A 19807-nucleotide genomic window follows, 5' to 3' on the forward strand; every position below is an offset into this window, starting at 1 on the left:
CAAATGGTCACAAACATACCCAGGCTTTCATGCAGAGATATGCAAATATATATTTAAAATATTGCATTCGGGGCGGATTTTGGAAATTGCCGCCTTTTCAGCAGTAGTATGTATGTATGTATGTATGTATGTATGTATGTGGTGCAGGTATGTATGTATGTATGTATGTATGTATGGTATGTATGTATGTATGTGGTGCAGGTATGTATGTATGTATGTATGTATGTCCCTCGCAAACGTCCAGCAATCAGAGCTGAGGATCTGGTCACATGACAGGGGGACAGCATTTAGCAACCATTACAGTTGCATATTTTACTAAAAGAAAATATAATAACCTTCTGTGGAATGTTTAGGGGTCCAGCGGGTCTCGTAACACAGGTAGGAGACTCCAGAAATTCCTCAATGCAATTATGATTTTGTAATGCGATTGACACGTACCTTGCTCATTAATCCGGAAGTTAACAGATGATGGTGGTTCGCTGGCTTGATAATACCTCAATACAATCATGATTTAACATTATTTTTGATATATTAATACCATAGTTTAATTTGTGATTGGAATGATGAATGATGCTGTTTGGAATGAAAATATAGAGATATTGAATTTAAAGCCGAATGAGGAAATGATGTAAGGGTTTCTATCCGTGACATTCGCGGATTCCCCATTTCCAGTTTCACTATTTGCAGTTTCCCCATTGACTGGATGTACTGTAGCAACATTCAGACTGGGTACGCTTTTTCTCCAAGTCCTTCACGAACCTGCTGTCATTACCCGACGTTCGACTGAAGGTGGCACAGCAATGTGAAATTTATGAAGAAAATGTAATACCCTCGGACCCCGTTATTCACGGGGGATACGTTCCTGGAAAAGCCGCAAATAGAAAAACCTGTGAATAGCGGAGCATTGTTTCAAAGGAAAAAGTGGGGGATAGGTTCCTGAGTCACAAAAATCCACGAATAGAGAGGACCAAACCGTGAATAGAGAGGAAAAATCCGCAAATGGCTAGGCAAAATCCACGAATGGCGAGGCAAAATCCGCGAATGGCGAGGCAAAATCCACGAATGGTGAGGCAAATCCAGCAAATGTCAATGATAATCCGTGAAGATTTTATAAAACCGTAGGTGAAGCTAAAAAAAAATTTGCACCCCTGAACAACCGCAAATTTGTGGAACACAGCCACGAATAGGAAAAAAAAAAACCCGCGATTTTGCAGAACATGGCCACGAATAGAAAAAAAAACGCCAATTTGCGGGACACTTTTCCACGAATAGAGAAACAGATCGCATTTTATCACCTGCGAATACACAGAACTCACGAATAGCGGAACCGCGAATAGCAGAACTGCGAATAGCAGGATCCAACAGTACTTGCATTATTTACTTATTGCTAACTGCTATCTCCACCCAGGTCCTACTATCCTCTTCAACTAAAGCATCAAACAAGCCTCGCTACATCGTTGTTAGACTATCGGTCTTGTTTATTCTTTGTATACAGATTCAAGGCTCATGGAAGAGCTAGAACAGATCAGGATGCAACAAAACAAGAGGAACAGCAGAAAGAGAAGGGGGAGATTGACAGGGGGAGGGGAGACAGAGAGAGATTGAGAGACAGAGAGCGAGAGAGAGACAGAGAGCGAGACAGAGAGCGAGACAGAGACAGAGACAGAGACAGAGAGAGAGAGAGAGAGGGAGCTGAGGGAGAAAATAGATGGAGATGGACAAACAACGGATGTGCGTAACAGTGAGGGGTAAGGGAGAACGCAAGAGTTGGATAAAATGGATACAGAAGCAAAATTTGGGGGCGGGGTGGAAATTCCTGGGCCAAATGCTCCTTGCAGATTCCTGGGCTCATTCCTATTTCCCCTCAAGGGAATTTAAATCAACTAAGATTTGTGCACTGATGCCACCTGTAGGCCAAACCAAGAAGAGCAGTCAGATTCGTTTAAAATGAGGGTCATTATTGAAACAGCTCGACTTTAAATGAACATCGAAAAGCAAAAGGATAATTCTACAGGGAGTAGACTTCTTTCCAGCAGTTTAGAATCCAATTGTTAAATGCTGCTGCCTTCAGCCGGATTTAACATACAACAACTGTTGTACCAGTTTAATGTCCTTTCAACTCGGCTGCCATGCCCATCTGATTCATGAACAAATGCAAACACATTTGATTGGCATTAGAAGGATGATGTGTATATCAGAAAAAAAACATCTACAAAAACAAAAATAAAATAAAAATTACTTGTAGGAGTAAATAATGCTAATTGCTCCATTCGGTGCAGATGAAAGAAAACCTTTGTTTGTGAAGTGGTTGTATTGTGCTGCAGGTAAGTTCTCACCTTGCGTGCCAATTATTTCCATATGGAGGTGTGCAAGGCCTGAGGTGATGGAGAGGGCTGCTTTTATCAAGCCCTCCATGCTGAAGGTGAAGCAACACAAGTAGTTAAAGAGTGATCCAAGCTCGTGGTATTCAGAGACCAACCAGAGCTGTGTCCATATACCATTGTCTAGAAGGCAAAGATAGTGGAATGGTTAAGCACTTCCTTGTTATTGAGATGAGGTATGAAGACATTTTCAAGCTTTTGCTGAAAGTACTGAACCTGTGTTGCAAGGCCAGTGCTTTATTATTAGACAATTAATTTATATGGCCAAAAGTCATTTTTGTGAGTCTGCAGAAACAGGTACCACAAAATGCATTTAATTAATTATTCTTATTTAATGCAGTTGGGCAAAGTTATAAAAACTTATCTTCACAAAACCAAAAAACAAGTGGGGATAAGTAATTTTCCACCCTCTGATAAGTAAAGAGTCAATTACTGAAATTACAGAAATTAAAACATCTGTCTTACCTCATTTAAACCACAATTTATCCTTCTATTTGAAGAATCTCTCTTTCTTACTTTATTTTTTTGATTCCATTTCGGACCACAGACTTGCCAATTAACCTGTGCAGAATTGATGGGTGTTTCAAAACTGAAAAGTCGAACTTTCTTCGAGGGATAATTGAGAGTGAATAAAGTAAAGTCTCGCTATATTGAACAGATACGTATTGAAAATCCAGTCTTTTCCAAATCATTCTAATTACTATGGCAGCTGATGAAACACATTTAACTGCAAACAGTTGGCATCTGAAATTTACAAGCATCATTTTCAATTTCCCAATTTGTCTCATTTAGCAATAGCCATGCAGTTGTCAATTTTTTCTGTTGTTAACAACAATTGACAACAAAAACTGATCAATTATCTCTGGTCTAAGAATAAAGGAGCATAATAACACCATCAACTACCTGAAAGCATTTTTTTATTTTTTTTTTGTATACAGAGTCGAGGCTCGTGAAAGAGCTAACATTTATCAAACAAACAAATCAAACAACCAAGCAAACAAAGTATATAAAAAGGGGAGCGGTCGACAAGATGGGGAGAGAAGGGGAGGAAGCACACAAACACAACATTTGAGAGCAGGGACATCGGGAGATGTTTTTGGAGGGAGAGGGCCGAGGGGGAGGCAGGATATGTATAAAACGCAAGGACACCAAGGACTTCCAGGAAAGAAGTCAAAAGTCACCTCAAAAAAGTGGATTTGGGGTGAAATTAGCAGGGGTAGAAAAGATCAAGGTTTTGGATTGGGGAAGATAAGAGATGGTGGTGAACAGCCGTTTTAAAGACCTGGAGGGAGGAGTGGGATTGAAGAGAGTGAGGGAGTTTGTTCCAGAGGCAGGAGAAAAGAGGAATGAATGAGTGAAGGTGAGCAGAGAGTCTTGATTTTGGCAGTTTAACCATAAGAGGGTTGCAGGCAGATCTTGTGCGACCTGCAGGAATATTTGGGGGACAGAGCCCAGAGAGAGCTGGGGGAGCAAGGCCGGAGAGGAGTCGGTAGAAGACGGAAAGACCACCAACCTGCCTGCGGTGATTAAGTGAAAGGCCCTTGGAGATAGCGTCATCGCGGGAGATTCCAATGATTCTGAACGCTTTGGTTTCAACAGCGTGAAGACGAGCTAGGTGTGAGGCAGGAGCACCAGCCCAGAGGGGAGAGCAGTACTCCATTGAGCTGCGGATGAAAGCCTTGTATGTGGTGAGGAGCTCAGGTGTGCCAAGGAAGGACTTCGCACGACGGAGGATGCCCAGTCGGCGACTGGCTTTGGAGGCCAGCTTGGAAATGTGGTTTTCCCAGGAAAGATCATGGCAGATAGTGAGACCCAAAAGCTTGAGTGACAGAACTTCTTGGAGAGGATTATTCAGAAAGTAGATGGGAGGGTTGTCCAGTCGGTGTTTTCGGAGAGACATCGTAAGAGTGTGAGATTTGTCAGGATTGAAAGACATGTTCCACTTGTTTGCCCAGTCTGTGATTTTGTCCAGGTCTGCAGAGAGTGAGGAGGCTGCAGACTGCCGATCTGAGGGATGAGGAATGGAGCGGCAGAGAGTGGAGTCATCAGCAAAGAGATAGAGCGGATTTTCAAGAGAGTCAGAGAGATCATTGATGAAGACCAGAAAAAGCACAGGGCCCAGAACACTGCCTTGGGGAACTCCAGCCTGAACAGGAAGAGGAGATGAGAGAAACCCATTCAGGGCCACACGTTGACTACAACTAGAGAGGAAGTCCGCCAGCCATGCGTGGAGATTTCCATGGATACCAAAGGAGGAGAGTTTGGTGAGCAGAGCGGGGTGCCAGACCGTATCGAAGGCACGTGATATGTCGAGGGAGACAGGTCTAATTTCCTGTTTGGCATTGAGGACCTCCATCCATTGTTGAGACAGCAGAAGCAGCATGTCCAGAGTAGAGTGACCTGGTCTGAAACCAAATTGATGATCAGAGATCAAGCCATTGGAGAAGAGGAAAGATTTCATATCCGAAGCAATGATGGATTCCATGACTTTGCTGATAATTGGGAGAAGGCTGATTGGTCTGTAGTTGCTAGGATCTGTTTTTGCACCTTTTTTGTGCAAAGCGGTGATGTTGGCTGATTTCCAAGCAGATGGCAGTTGACCTTGAGCAAAAGAGAGGGTGAAGAGAACAGAGAGAGGGAGTGAAAGAGCGGAAGAACAGGATTTTAGGACCCGTGGGCTGATGTCGTCAGGTCCAGTTGCAGAATCAGAGTCGAGGGTTGACAGAAACTTTTCCACCTTGTGAGGAGGAAAGGACATGGAGTCCAGGAGCAGCTGGGTACGACTGGGTATGGTGGGTACAGAGAGGGATGGGTTTGGGACACAAGATTTAGAGGCAAACCCAGAGTTAAGGCATTCAACATTTTCACGTGCGGAGTCAGCTGTGTAGCCGTTTGAGGTAAGGGAGGGGATGGAGGGGGAACAAACACCAGAAACAGATTTGACCAGACGCCACCAGGATTTGGAAGACGGAGACAGATAATAGAGACAGATAAAAACACATTGCAGGTGTTTTTAAAGCAGTGAAGCCACTTCAATATTTGTCTATGTCCTTTCATCTGTCAAAAATGAAGAAGAAGAACCTTTTTTTTTTAACCCATCGTGTTTAGTTCTAAAAGGTAATTCTAAAGGGTCCTAAAGGGTAATTCGAATGGGTTCTAAAGTGTAATTATAAATGTATTCTAATGGGTAATTCTAATGGGTTCTAAGGGTTTGGATTGGGAACAGCCTTGATGGGACGAGATGGTGGTCGGAGTCGCGCCATAAAATGTGTGTTTGGGACTCGGCCAGGATTTGGAGCTTGGTGGGACTTTTGGGCCCGGTGCTGCAGGGTGGGGGTGCCCGGGCTTTGACCGGACCTCCTCTTGCAGGGCTCTGTCCATTGGGGATGAGAGACACTGGGGTGGGGTCAAGGAGCATGCCAAATGCGGAGGCTGCTGGGTGCACGGCAACTTTGATGGGGTGGAGGACCATGTGCGTTGCACCCAGGGGCGTGTAGATCATCTGGGACACGGCCTGGCCTGGCAGCTTTCTGGGTTTCTCTGACCTCACCATGCTGTGAGTGAAAACCCAGGATTTGGCAACCCCCTTTTTGCCAAGTTATGCCTGCAGGGAACCGAGCTCCATGAGATCCAGTAACATGCCAAATACATCAGCTTCGTGGGTGGCTTTGGTGAGGGGAGGGGTCGGTGCCCGTGGCTTGATGGGTTTTGCTGACTCTAACCCATCAAGAGCACACACACACAGGGAGGGGGCCTGAGATTTGGCGGACCTGAGTGGGAGGGGCCTGAGATATGGTGGACCTAAATGGGAGGGGGGCCTGAGATTTGGCAGACCCGAGTGGAAGGGGGGCCTGAGATTTGGAAGACCACAGTAGGAGAGGGGCCTGAAATTAGGCGGACCCGAGTGGAAGAGGTGGGGCCTGAGAAAGATGAGGACTGGTGGCGGTGATGCATACACACATGCACACATGCACACATACACACACACACACACACACACACACACACACATACACACACACACAAACACATTGTGATTTGCATATCCACATGCATGATAATGGTTTATGGTTGAAGGATCGTCACGTTTTGCGTGACATGTGCACACATATTATTATTATTATTATTATTATTATATGTTATATGCACATACACACATTATACACATATTGTATTGCATACACATATTATGCGTGACATGTTGTACAGTAGTATATTGTGTACACAAATCTTGTGCATGACATATTACACATTTTATACACACACACATATACACACACACACACACACACACACACACACACACACACACACACACACACAAACACACACACACACACTTGCGAATTGAGGTTTCATTACCCAGTGATTTTGGTCTAAATAATGTGGAAATCAATTAAATGACCAAATACCAGGAATGAAGTGAAAATATCTTGGAAGCTGAAGAATGCCAAAAATGCACCTGTGATAATGTGAGCGGTAGGAATGATAAAGAAGAACCTCATAGAGATATTTAAAAACATTCCTAGGAATATTACGATAAAATAATTCCAGTGTGAAGCTGTCCGGGACTCAGTTAAGGACTCAGGACTCAGACCGACTGGACAACCCTCCCATCAACTTTCTCAACAATCCTCTCCAAGAAGTTCTGTCTCTCAAGCTTTTTGGTCTCACTATCTGCCATGATCTTTCCTGGGAAAACCACATTTCCAAGCTGGCCTCCAAGGCATCCTCCGTCGTGCGAAGTCCTTCCTTGGCACACCTGAGCTCCTCACCACATACAAGGCTTTCATTCGCAGCTCAATGGAATACTGCTCTCCCCTCTGGGCCGGTGCTCCTGCCTCATGCCTAGCTCAGATTCACGCTGTTGAAACCAAAGCTTTCAGAATCGTTGGAATCTCCCGCGATGAAGCTAACTCCGAGGGTCTTTCACTTACCCACCGCAGGCAGGTTGGTGGTCTTTCTGTCTTCTACCAACTCCTCTCTGGCATTGCTCCCCCAGCTCTCTGTGCTCTGTCCCCCAAATATTCCTACAAGTCGCACAAGATCTGCCAGCAACCCCCTTATGGTTAAACTGCCAAAATCAAGACTCTCTATTCACCTTCACTCTTTCATTCCTCTTTTCTCCCACCTCTGGAACAAATTCCCTCACTCTCTTCAATCCCACTCCTCACTCCAGGTCTTTTAAACAGCTGTTCACCACCATCTCTATGCACATCCAAAATTTTGATCTTTTCTACCCCAGTTAATTCACACCAGATCCACTTTTTTGAAATACCGACTTCTTTCCTGGAATTCCTAGCAGTGTCCATGTGTTTTTTTACCTCTCCCCCCCCACCCCCCTTCGATGCCCATGCCTTCTTCCCTAGCCCTCTCTCTCACACAGATCTACCAATGTCCCTGCCCTCCATATTGTCTCCCACACCCTTTATCATATGTTTTATGTGTCAGTTTGTCTTTTTGTGATCAATGTTGGCTCTTACATGAGCCTCGATCTTGTATACAAAAAAAAGAAGAAGTGATGATCCTGAAAGAGCCCTTGGAAGAAAACTCTGAGAACTTCCCAAGTTAGCGCATGAATCATAATCCCTCACTGAAATAAGGCCGAAAAAAATATATTGCTGGTCTCTGGTCAGGCCAAAGTTCCAGAATTGATGCGGCGATGCGGTTTTTTAAATTTTTTTTTTTTTTTTGAAAAGCATGGATTGCACATATAGAGGTGTTTTTTGTGTCCTCATGCCTTGCGGTCCTCCTCATCTGCCGTGGCGCCGTCCAGAGAGAAATTAAAGACAGCCAATGGGACTTGTAGGCCTTTTTTGTAAAATGAAAAATATATTGCTGGTCTCTTGTCAGGCCAAAGTTCCAGAATTTATGCGGCGATGCGGTTTTTTTTATTCTTTTTTTTTTTTGGGAAAAGCATGGATTGCACATATAGAGGTGTTTTTTGTGTCCTCATGCCTTGCGGTACTCCTCATCTGCCATGGCGCCGTCCAGAGAGAAATTAAAGACAGCCAATGGGACTTGAAGGCCTTTTTTGTAAATAATGAATACAAGCTAAAGTTATTTTAAAATATATTTATTCTGAAAATCATTAAGTTATTCAAGCATATTATAGACTGCCATTACGTTCTCGAGATCGCCTCGCCGCACCGTCAAACATTCCAATACGTCGATCGCGTCAACACTGCACATGCGCAAGTGGTCTAACAGGCCGATGGTCTCCCACGATCTCTTCTCCCTGTCCACCAGATTAACACAGAGACTTACAACTTCATAACAAACGAGATAGGATCCAGGCCTAACTAACCAGACCACCCGCAGCTCTCTTGGCCTTCTGGTTGCTTCACACGAACCCGACAAGGAACGTCTTCGTTTCAATAAATGACAATATACAGCCGATTGGATTCGTGATGGCATGGCACACAAAACTACTCATATCTTTGGAACGACTGGTTGGATTTGGACAAACTAAACGGATTTTTGTCGGGGAGAACCGTGCGCGAACGTCGATACCAATGCGATCCTCACAGACCCGTATTTCCCGAGATAGCGCGCCGGCCTGGCAACAACAGGCACACGCTGTTGTGGGTACCATTGGAAATTTGAAAAAAAAATAATTGTTGATGCGCAGGGTCAAAATCGATGCACGCGCTGACCAGAGACCGGAAATATATTTTTCTCGGCCGAAAGGTGGATACTTCTAAGTCCACATGGTCTCCATTCCACCTTCTGAAACCCAAATTATGTAGATAACAATCCAACGACACACACACAGTCTACACAAATGTCCTTGTAATGCAGTGATGTCTATTATTTTAGTCATCCATTTGATTTATGTAAAAGCCTTTGATCAATAATTAATTAAATAAAAACAACTGTCCTTACTCAAACAACATAATATCCTATTGAGCAATAATACATATGCAACGACTCTGAGAAGGAAAATTTCTCATTCAACTTAGTTCAACAATGCTTTTTCTTTTACTTAAAGTTGCTGCCTCCAAAACTATTCCCTACCACTGTCTCAAAAACTCCACACAATCTGCTCTACTAAACCCATTTGATATCTTGCATACATATCCACATCATAACTCTATGAAATTATTACTTACAAATTACAAAAATACTCTCAATGTTTGGATGAAGAATGCCAGTCAAGTAAAGCAAAATACCAACAAGCAAAATACCAACAAGAGGCATAAAAAAAGAATATATTTTTTGCTGCAATTTGTTGACAGATTTTCTGCTTCACATTCATTATTTTTTTAAATCAAATTAAAGTGACATGAATTCACAAACAACATCAGACTTGTTGAAAACGTGGTGTACTTATTGTCAAGTAAAAAATCCAATGAGGTCTGAACCGTCTCCCTGGACATGGGGTATTCAACAAAGTCTGGCATCCTGTTCTGCTTGCCAAGCTTGCTGCCTGTGGCATACAAGGCTGCCTTCATTCCTGGATTTCTGAATGTATCCACTCGTGCTGTCAACATGTCACTATCAATGGAAACTTCTTTTCCCTTCTCCTTGTGGAAGTTTGAGTTCCCAAAGGCAGTGTTTTGGGCCTTGTCTTCTTTCTCATCTATATTAATGATCTCTGATCCAATTCTCTGGATAACTCTTTCTTCCTTTTTGTAGGCATCTGCACATTTTGTCATACAGTACCCCATCCCATTGACAGGACGATAACAGAACATCACTCTCTGCTGATCTGGAATGGTTTCGACACTGGTCTGATAAATGAAGCATGTTTTTCAATCCTGGAAACTTCACAGTCTCGCGCTATCACTTTGGAAGGATCGTCAAATTAATCCATCAATCTATTCAGGTCAGTCATTGGGAGAGATTTGGTCTCTCGAAATTCTAGGCCACACCATCAGCCATAATAACCTTTCCTGGGCCGACCGCATTGCAAAATCATACCCTAAATCACACCTTGAACCCATATATTGACGGTATATCGCCTGCATTTAGCATTTGTCGTGTTTAGTGTCTCTCAAAAGATATACCCATATTAAAAAAAACAATAGAAATAAAATAAAGAAAGAAAATAAAGATCAACAAAAAATAAAAAGCAAGCAGCTTGCTTGATGTGTTCCATTAGAAAACAGCTTGCTATCGCTTGCCAAGCCAGACGTTCCGTATCAACCGCTTTGCAAACTGCTCGTCTCGTCGCTGGGCAAACAGAGCAAGATATTTTGCCAAGGGAAAATGAGATTTTACTTTAAACAACTTACAACAGAATTACGAAATAAAGAGTATGAACACACATGTGACCCTATGGCTATTCAGTTTGTTGTTATTGAGATGGTTGTTGTATGGTACATGAAGATGGTTGTTGCATCAAGGCAGTAGTTACATTCTACTATCATGATGTTATCATGATAATCAGGTGCATTATTGTAATATAGGTTTTTCCATTATCACCCAGGCCTAGTACATAGTCATTGTGGTACTGTGGTAGCCTCTTCTTCACCCCGATATACATGCCACGCCCTCTCATGGTTCTCTGAAGTATTATGAAGGCGATTTGTGTTCTGTTGGATGCTGGACAAGCAAATACGCTGATTATTCCATCTACAATGCAGATGAAATACAATATGACACAGATGTAGGGAAGCCATAACCAACCTGCGTTATTTGTGCATGTTCCACCCCTGGTGACGTCAACCCCTGAACATTCCAGTATACATCATGTTCCACAGTCTTCAAGCATATAATTCAATTTAATAAAGGTTTAAAGAGGTTTAAAGGCATATAAATAAATAAATTCTGGGTTTTACCACCATTTTCCCCAGTGTCTATTACACCACCACGATCTCACATGTTATATTAGTTATTCATGCCTGTTGTTTGTGTCATTTATAATGTCCTTAAAAACAGTAAGTTTCCTGTTTGGCATGATTTTTCCATTTTGTTGGACTGCCAGGCAGGCACACGGAGTAGAACTTGATCCCACTCCTCTCTGAGCATGTGCGGTCAGGACAAATTCTGAGCCAAGGTGCACTGACGATCATAAACATAAACTGACAATCATAAACTGATAAGACAGATGGACGGATGGACATGAACCAATTGCCGAATCCCGCTTTTCCCTTTGCACGCTCAGGGTAATAAAACAATAATTGCAAGTGGAGAGTGAGTTTTCTATTACCAATATTGTGGCACGAGTCCTGTTTTATTAGTATTTGGTTAAATGGCCTGTCTACTCCAACCGTTCAGAATTAGGGCCACAACCGGCTCCATTACTCAAGGTGTGGTTTCCACCTTCTCATGCATGGCCACCTGATTGTATGTTCCCTGTAGGTAGCCATGATCGCTGATCACATGACAATATGTACCGCTTGCTGTGATATGTAGAATTTGGAGACATTGTTCATCCCACAGACACAAACAATTAATGATTTAAAAGTTACATTCAGACGACTCAAGGCTTTTAACACTACAGACTGCAACTACCTGTGTGTGACTGCCATTCGGGTGTCAAGTCCCTATTTTGCTGTTGCCTGATCAATGCATAATGCATGTCCAATTGAAATTGAATCATGTGGATTGCCCTGATCAAACATCACGTGTTGCTTTCTATTCTCCTTATTCCATCATGGCGTCTTGTATGATACATGGTTTGGTGGAGTAACAATGAGTGTTGTGCTTCGTCTTAAGACTGGTCTCAAGTCACAAGTCCGTAAGCCCAATTATGATCTTTATATGTATGTCTAAGCTCAATGGCAACTCTTATTTGCATAAACTCAAGGCCCACTCGGTGACGAGCTTTGCACTTCGTTTACAATGTAGAGTTGCAGTTACCATTTATGGTTTGCTTTGTCCAGTTATAATTTACAGTGTACAGATGCAGATATAATTTACAGTTACAGTCAGACCCCGCTATTCGCTGTTCTGCTATTCGCAGGTTCTGTGTATTCGTTGTTGATAAAATACGACCTGTATCTCTATTCGTGGCAAAATGTCCCATGAATTAGCTTTTTTTCTATTTGTGGCCATGTCCTGCAAATTCGCGGTTTTTCGGGGGCAAAAAAAAAATTAATGAGCCACTAGCTTGATACATTTATAAAACCCATCTTTCACCAGCCATGCACAAAGAAGCTGGACATATGCAAAAAAAAACATCTACGAGCCGCGAGCATGACCTGCTTCTACATTCACTGCTGTGTGCTTTGCGCTTTCATGGCTTTCGTGGGATATCCAGTCATTCACACTGTGCATACCTTCACGTGATATGCCATCATTCACAATGTAAACAGCTTCGAGGGATATTCCACCAGCTGCATAACACGTCATCCCTGCGAGTTACTGTACATAATGAAATCACTCCACAGCATACAGTGCGTATAAAAAAAAAAGGTAATCCGAATTCAAGGGGTTAATATGCAAAGGTTATTTATTTTGACAATTTACATGTGGTTTACTAATTAAGAGGAGATCCTCAGCTTTCCATTGATACCTTCCATGCATCATTGCTGTCACACATGACCGAGTACATGTTCATTGAAAATGACAAGTTCAAAGCGCATTTTTACAAGTTTGGCTAATCGATGCAAGTCAGGATAATTGGTGCAAAATGAACGTCAGATGTGAACTTTTCTCAGGAATGATTGGCTTTTATGCACCCACACCTTCAACATGTCCACTTCCCCTTTCAACACAAAGCTCACAGCGGCGGAGCATGCCCTGAACTGCCCGTCTCACCACAGCCGGTCATTGCGCAAAGCATCCACTTCATGTCGAATACGGCCCTGCAATTCGTCAAGATCACGGGGAGGAGTTACGAACACCTTGTTCTTTAAATGTCCCCAAAGGAAATAATCACATGGTGTGAGGTCAGGTGATCTTGGCAGCCATTCCACTGCATGGTTGAGGGCGATGACTCGGTCTCCAAAGAGTTCCCTCAGTCGATCTCAGACAGCGATAAGACCATTTGCTGGGGCACCGTCTTGGGCCCACCAGAGATATCTGAAGACACCACGAACCTGTCCCTCAAAGTTCTCCTCCAGTTGCGGTAAAACTTCATCATTGATCATCTGCAGATACCTGTTACCATTGACATTCCTTTGATAGAAAAATGGTCCGATAACCTGACCACTTCCACAAAGTCCCAACCAAACAGTCCACTTTTGTCGATTCATGTTGGTGTCAAAATTAAATTCCGGGGGTTGTCCTGTCGGTGCATATTCAAGAACATTATGGGTATTGACCTTGCCGTCCATGGTGAAAGCAGCTTTGTCACCGATAACGAGATACCACAGGAAATTGACATCTGCTTCGCAACGTGCTATCAACCATCTGGCAAGCACCAGCCTCCTGGCAAAATCCCCTGGCGTAAGATGATGCCAGATGTGAATCCGATATGGATGTTGGTGGAGGTCCAGTCTTGTGATTCGGTTGAATGTTGCCGAAGTCAATCCCGTCCCATTTTGTCTTGCACTGGTATCCCTAGGATGCTCCAAAACTTGCTGCCTTACTGCTGCAATGTTCATTTCCGATCGCCCAGTGTGCCTCCCACCAGAATGCTCCTTGTTGCGGTTGAGGCTAGTGCCATGCTCTTGGTATTTTCTAACATTCGCCCAGATGGTCTTGGCTGCTGGAGGCTCCCGTTCTGGGAAACGTTCCCTGAACGCATCACATGTTCGCTGCAAACCTCCAGTTTGGTGAAAGGTTGTAACCACGAAGGTCCGCTGTTCAGTCGTAAGTTGAAACATCTTTTCAATGACTCAGACTGTCTCTAAATCCATACACTGTAGGCCCATCTTAAATACCTATCTTAAACAAAGGATGACGCAACCGACGATTACCAGACCAGCTTAACAATTTTACATAATCAACTTGGCAGTCGACAAGTAATGCGTCCATTTAAAACTGTCTTGCACCGATTCGCCAAACTTGTAAAAATGCGATTTGAACTTGTCATTTTTAATGAACATGTACTCGGTCATGTGTGACAGCAATGATGCATGAAAGGCATCAATGGAAAGCTGAGGATCTCCTCTTAATTGGTGAACCACATGTAAATTGTCAACCTAAATAACCTTTGCATTTTTAACCCCTTGAATTTGGATTACCTTTTTTTGATACGCACTGTATATTAGTGCAATTAACTCTCACTTTTCCCAATTGAAACAATGGCACAGCATGCATTCGCGGATTATCGTCAACATTCACGGGATTTGCCTCACCATTTGCAGCTTTTTCCTCGCCATTCGCGGTTTGATCCTCAATATTCGCGGATATTCGCGATTCGGGAACCAATCTCCCCTTTTTCCATTGAAACAATGCCCCGCCATTCGCGGTTTCACAATTCGCGGCATTTTCCAGGAATGTGTCACCCGCGAATAGTGGGGTCTGACTGCACAGTGTTTGTTTGGTTGCGATTTCTATTTTGCAATTGCATTATTGTCATTTTGCAGATACTAGAAATGCAAGCTTACCATAGAATACATTAACGCTTTAAAAAGTCAATGGTGAATTAATACTACCATATATTTCAAATTTCAACATACATACCCATGTTATCTGCAGCAATGAATCCAAGAATGTTTTCATGGCGTAGCATCACCGTCTGATAGATCTCTGCCTCGCGGAACCACGATCGCTCCTCACGTGATGAGAAGATCTTTACGGCGACATCCTCACCATGCCATTGCCCACGCCACACCTCCCCAAAACGACCCTTTCCGACAATTTGCTGCAGAACGATTGTCCGAGCAATGGTCCTCTGCATGAGTAGGGGCAGTCCTGCCACACATCCATCTTATATCAGCTCGATCCTGTTACACAACTTTGGAAGATATCCAACATGTGATCATCTACTGTATATGTAACTATCCTGTCAAATGAAGCTCATTGAATTAGATGCAAAGGTAAGGATCTTAAGACCGACTAAGTAATAAAGAAAATCAGGATAAAAAAGATTTATGTATTGTAAAATTACATTGGGATGAGGAGAGGGAATGAAGGAATGAAAACGGTTTTGCAACGCAGTCACTTACATTGTACCTTATGAAGGAGTGACATTGGAAAGGAGGATTGTAGATATGAAACAGAAATAAGAAAGAGGTTATCAATCAGCTCATCCTGGTCCTTTTATATCACCATCACATAACTTGACCATGGATGAGGTCATGATGCATTTTGTAAATTATATTTAAGAAAGAAAAGACAAGTGGAGAGGGGCTGAGGAGAAGGGGTGAGGGAGGGGAGAAAAAGGATTTCACCAAAAATAAAACAATGAGGCGCAATTTTTTTTTTTTCAGTAAACCTAATTTCCCATATTAACTTGTGTGGGAGCTGATGATTGCTTTGTGAAACTTTTCTTATTGGACTGCTGACAGGCTGAGAATGTGTATCTCATGCTCTGTGATTTTCTATTGCATTTGCTTTTCTGACCACAAGCTGGTCCATATTTCTCTTCCCGCTTATCTAACCTTCCTTATCTTATCTCTTCCCGCTTATTTCCTTCCCGCTTATCCTATCTTCCCGCTTATTTTAAAGGAACTCTGTGGTTTCCTCCCTTTGTACAAAACTCCTACATCCTGGGGAGTGACCCTCAAGGTTACGTGTGAGATGCATTGAGCATGAGACATGTTCTTGTGGGAAGCTTCTTGTGGAGATGGTTATCTTTGCTCCGCTGAAACTGCCTTTGTGCTTATAAGCAGAGTGCATGGTAAAAACCATTGAGAAGGGACTTGGCATTATCTCGAGCCTTCGCTTTTCCCTCATATGTGTGAATCCCATGTTAAACGGCTTGTATCTTCAGTACGGTGTCTTTAGTGTCTCATTGGACATTGGACTTCGACATTTTGGGCCGAAACCCGGGACTCACCAGGCTGTGGGTGAGAGGACTGATGACTTCTAGAGGTGACAGCAATTGACTCAGGGTACCCACCTCAACTTAGGGAACAAGGTGAGAGACCTTTTATATCTCTCCTAGGAGCAAAGTGCTGTCATTTCCAAGTAAAGTCGGACCCTTTCCCCCATGGCTTTGAGTGAGTCCAAACCAGATTTGTTAACCTGTTAAAAAGTAGTCAAGCCGTTTATGTGGAACAAGCCAAATTTTACGGAACCAAGATGGGACCTCTGGTATTAAGGTGTAAAAGAGGTGGGACCTCTAGTATAAGGAAACAAGGTGGTACCTTGAGAGAAAGAGAATTCAGTGACTAAAGACTACAGGGAGCACCCTGAGTAGTGACCTCACAAAGAGAGAAATAAGGTGCAAGAATGGGAAATCAGAATGGATAACTAGGAAAACCCGATCGCCCATCCGCAGGTACTAAGGCGGAGTGCATGTCAAAAACAGCGGGGGAGGATTCCATACAATTTGTACATCAGTGACTTGGAATGACCGTGGGGCAAGCGTCTGCCTTGCCCATTGAGGGAATGTTCCAGAGAACACGGTTAGAAAATTTGAAGAAAGCTTTAAAAACAAGAGATGCTAAGAAAAAGCACAAAGGTGATGATTGGGAGGCCTTCAGTCAAGGGATGGAGGAGTGTGTCAGACGGAAGATGGAATCTAAATGCATAGGTCTAAAGTACGGACTCGACACCACAAAGAAACAGATAACTGTGCTACAGGAAAAAATGGTAGCGACACAAGAGAAGGGCAACTACCAAAATCCCAAGCAGAGGAGCATAGCTAACTATGATCCTCAGGCGCAACATGGACCGGACCCTTATGCAGGATTATATGCCCAACTCATGGGTTGGAAAAAGATAAACCAAGGCAAGGATCCTAGCCCCCAAACGATGGCCCCTATGATCATGAGTTTTGGTAGAAAATGAATGAATGAAATGAAATTTTTGGTAGAATGAAAGAACGAATGAAAAGGAAAATATTGAAATTTGTTGTTCTTGAATTGGAAGTAAAAAGAGGTTGTGTACATGTTGTTCGATAGTGTTTTCCTTGTATTTTGTGGTCATTGGTTTGTACTTGTGCGTGAAGGTATCTTCGTAAACTGCATTAATTTGCATATTGGATCCAGTGTTTTATTGTGTGTAGTGTTTGGCCTGCATAGGCAGCGTGATGGCTGATTGGCAGGTGGATGGAGATTATGTAGGAGAGTAACAGCAGAATAGGATTGATGTGGGGGAACAACAAATTTATATTGATCATATAGAATTTGGTAGTTCCAATTGATGAATTTGTCCACATCATGCTTGAATGAGAGAATGAGTCAGGATAAGGTTGAGAAGAAGTGTCATCATTCAACTGCTGTGAAGAAAGATCATCGTGAGTTAAATTGAGGCATTCTGAAACATTTTGGACTTTTATTATTTTATAATCAAGGTGGAAATGAAAAGTCGAGCAGTGTTTCACTGCATCTTGCATTTTGGTGAACAATCGCTTTGGGGTGTCAAATTTGCGTCAAATGCCAGGAACCTAAGTAAATATGTGCTCAGATCTCTGCACATCAGGATATGGCCACCCTGATGTGTGGAGGCTTTGGGAAGCCATATGAGGGGGGGTTGAATATAAAATGAGGAGTGGAAGCTCCGAAATACGTCGTTTAGTTTGCGTGGTTCGAAATTAGGTTGTTCGTTTCGACATAATAGCAATAAAGGTACGTAATTAATATCGATCTAGCATTCCTTTGTCAGCAGAATTTTAGAGACACCCAAGTCTTGTCCCATTGACCGTGTCACATATTCGTTGCGTGCCGGTCATGGCAAAGTGGAAGGACCATGCAATTGGTTGTGATGTAACATGAACGCGCACATGCATATAGGCACACACACACACACACACACACACACACACACACATAAACACACACATACACACACACATATACAAGTGGCTGTCTTGAATTGTGAATATAAAGGCCCAGAGGAAGCTGTACACGGAGATCTGTCCCATGACCTACCTGTGGTTGTCTCATGTGTGCTAAATATACTGTCTCATGTGTGGATTGGGAAAAAAAAACTTTAGGTTTCTTTCTTCCAGGGACAGGGGTAGACAATGATGACGAATGTGCTCGTAAATTTGGGTATGTTCCCACAATCCAGGACTGGGCAACATGACCAAGGCTGGTTTTGTTGGAAAAACAATGGGGCATTGTCTGCATGCAGGGGATAGGAAGAACAGAAATGGGCATATCAGAATGCGATTTTGTTACACCTGTGAGAAAACCAAAACGTGTGAGATGCATTGAGCATGAGCCATGTTCTTTTGGGAAGCTTGTTGTGGAGATGGTTATCTTTGCTCCGCTGAAACGGGCTTTTGTGCTTCGAAGCAGAGTGCATGGTAAAAACCATTGAGAAGGGACTTGACATTATCTGGAGCCTTCCCTTTCCCCACATATGTGTGAATCCCATATGAAACAGCTTGTGTCTTCAGTACGGTGTCTTTAGTGTCTCATTAGACATCAGACATCGGACTTCAACACTTGCTTACATGAGGATCTTTCAAGGTTGATATTGACTATATATTATAGGGTGATGTGGACAACCCTCTGGGCTGGCTCCCCTGCCTCATATCTTGCTCATCTTGGCAACGTGGAAACCAAAACCTTCAAGGGTCGGTGGTCTCTCTATCTTCTATCACCTCCTTTCTGATCTTTCATCCTTGGCTCTTTCAGTGTTTTGTCCCAACCCCCCCCCCCCCGGCCCCCTCCCAGGTTTCTGCAGGACTCACACGGTCCACCATCAATCCCCTTCTAGTGAAAATACCTAAATACAGGATCCCTTCTCACCTCCAGTCATTCATTACTCTTTTTACCTGCCTGTGGAATCAACTTCCACATTCTCTTCCATCTCATTCCTTCCTCCAGCTCTTCAAGACAGTTGTTCACCACCATCTCAGATCATCCCTAATCCAGAAGCATGGCCTTTTCTACCCTCATTACCCCTTCCCCCACCACTGCCCTCCCCACCGACCTCCGCTCCCACCCCCCCCCCACCTCCGCCCCCACCGATAAGCCATCCACCTTCCAAATTTCCAATTTTTCCTTCCTGAGAGTTTCCTCCTTTATCCATTCTGTCCATGCCATGCATCCTTCCCTGCCCACCATTCCTCCCTACACCCAATGTTTGTCCAAATATTGTCCTTCAACTCTGTAGTTGGTGTTTCCCCCCTCCATCTACTGTTCATTCTGTCCTGTTACATCCTGGTCTGTTGAGTGTGCTAGCTCTTCCACAGGCCTTGACTCTGCATTAAAAAAGAAAAGAAAAAAAGTGGCACAACTGCTCCTGGGAAAAGAGAAGGGCATGTCAAAGGTCTGCTGGATGAGGGTGGCTTTGCCTGCAGACGATTTGCTTGCAGTCGTTGAGGGCAGCAACAGACGCACTCTAATGACTATGATCGGAAGGTGAAGCTTTCCCGGCTTTGCAGAAGTGGTTTCATCAAGGAGATATAAGAAGCACAATGTTGGGTGAACTACTTGGGGACGAGGCTTTTCCATACTTGGATGAGTGAG

At 43.3% G+C, this 19807-nt stretch overlaps 1 protein-coding gene across 2 annotated transcripts in view; it reads right to left on the reverse strand.

Annotated features, from left to right (window-relative positions):
* LOC137430231 (TGF-beta receptor type-1) overlaps positions 1-19807 on the reverse strand; it is a 126311-nt gene that overhangs the window by 62571 nt on the left and 43933 nt on the right. The window contains exons 4-5 of one of the 2 annotated variants that reach the window (XM_068120936.2): positions 14901-15131; positions 2337-2504 (exon numbers count right to left, since the gene is read on the reverse strand). In XM_068120936.2, the coding sequence (XP_067977037.2) occupies positions 2337-2504; positions 14901-15131 (399 nt within the window). The remainder of the gene's footprint in view (positions 1-2336; positions 2505-14900; positions 15132-19807) is intronic. The other variant, XM_068120937.2, reaches the window with a different exon arrangement.

This window comes from Myxine glutinosa, chromosome 6, assembly GCF_964187855.1.
Source record: "Myxine glutinosa chromosome 6, kmMyxGlut1.1, whole genome shotgun sequence".
In the NCBI taxonomy this organism is placed as follows: Eukaryota; Metazoa; Chordata; class Myxini; order Myxiniformes; family Myxinidae; genus Myxine; species Myxine glutinosa.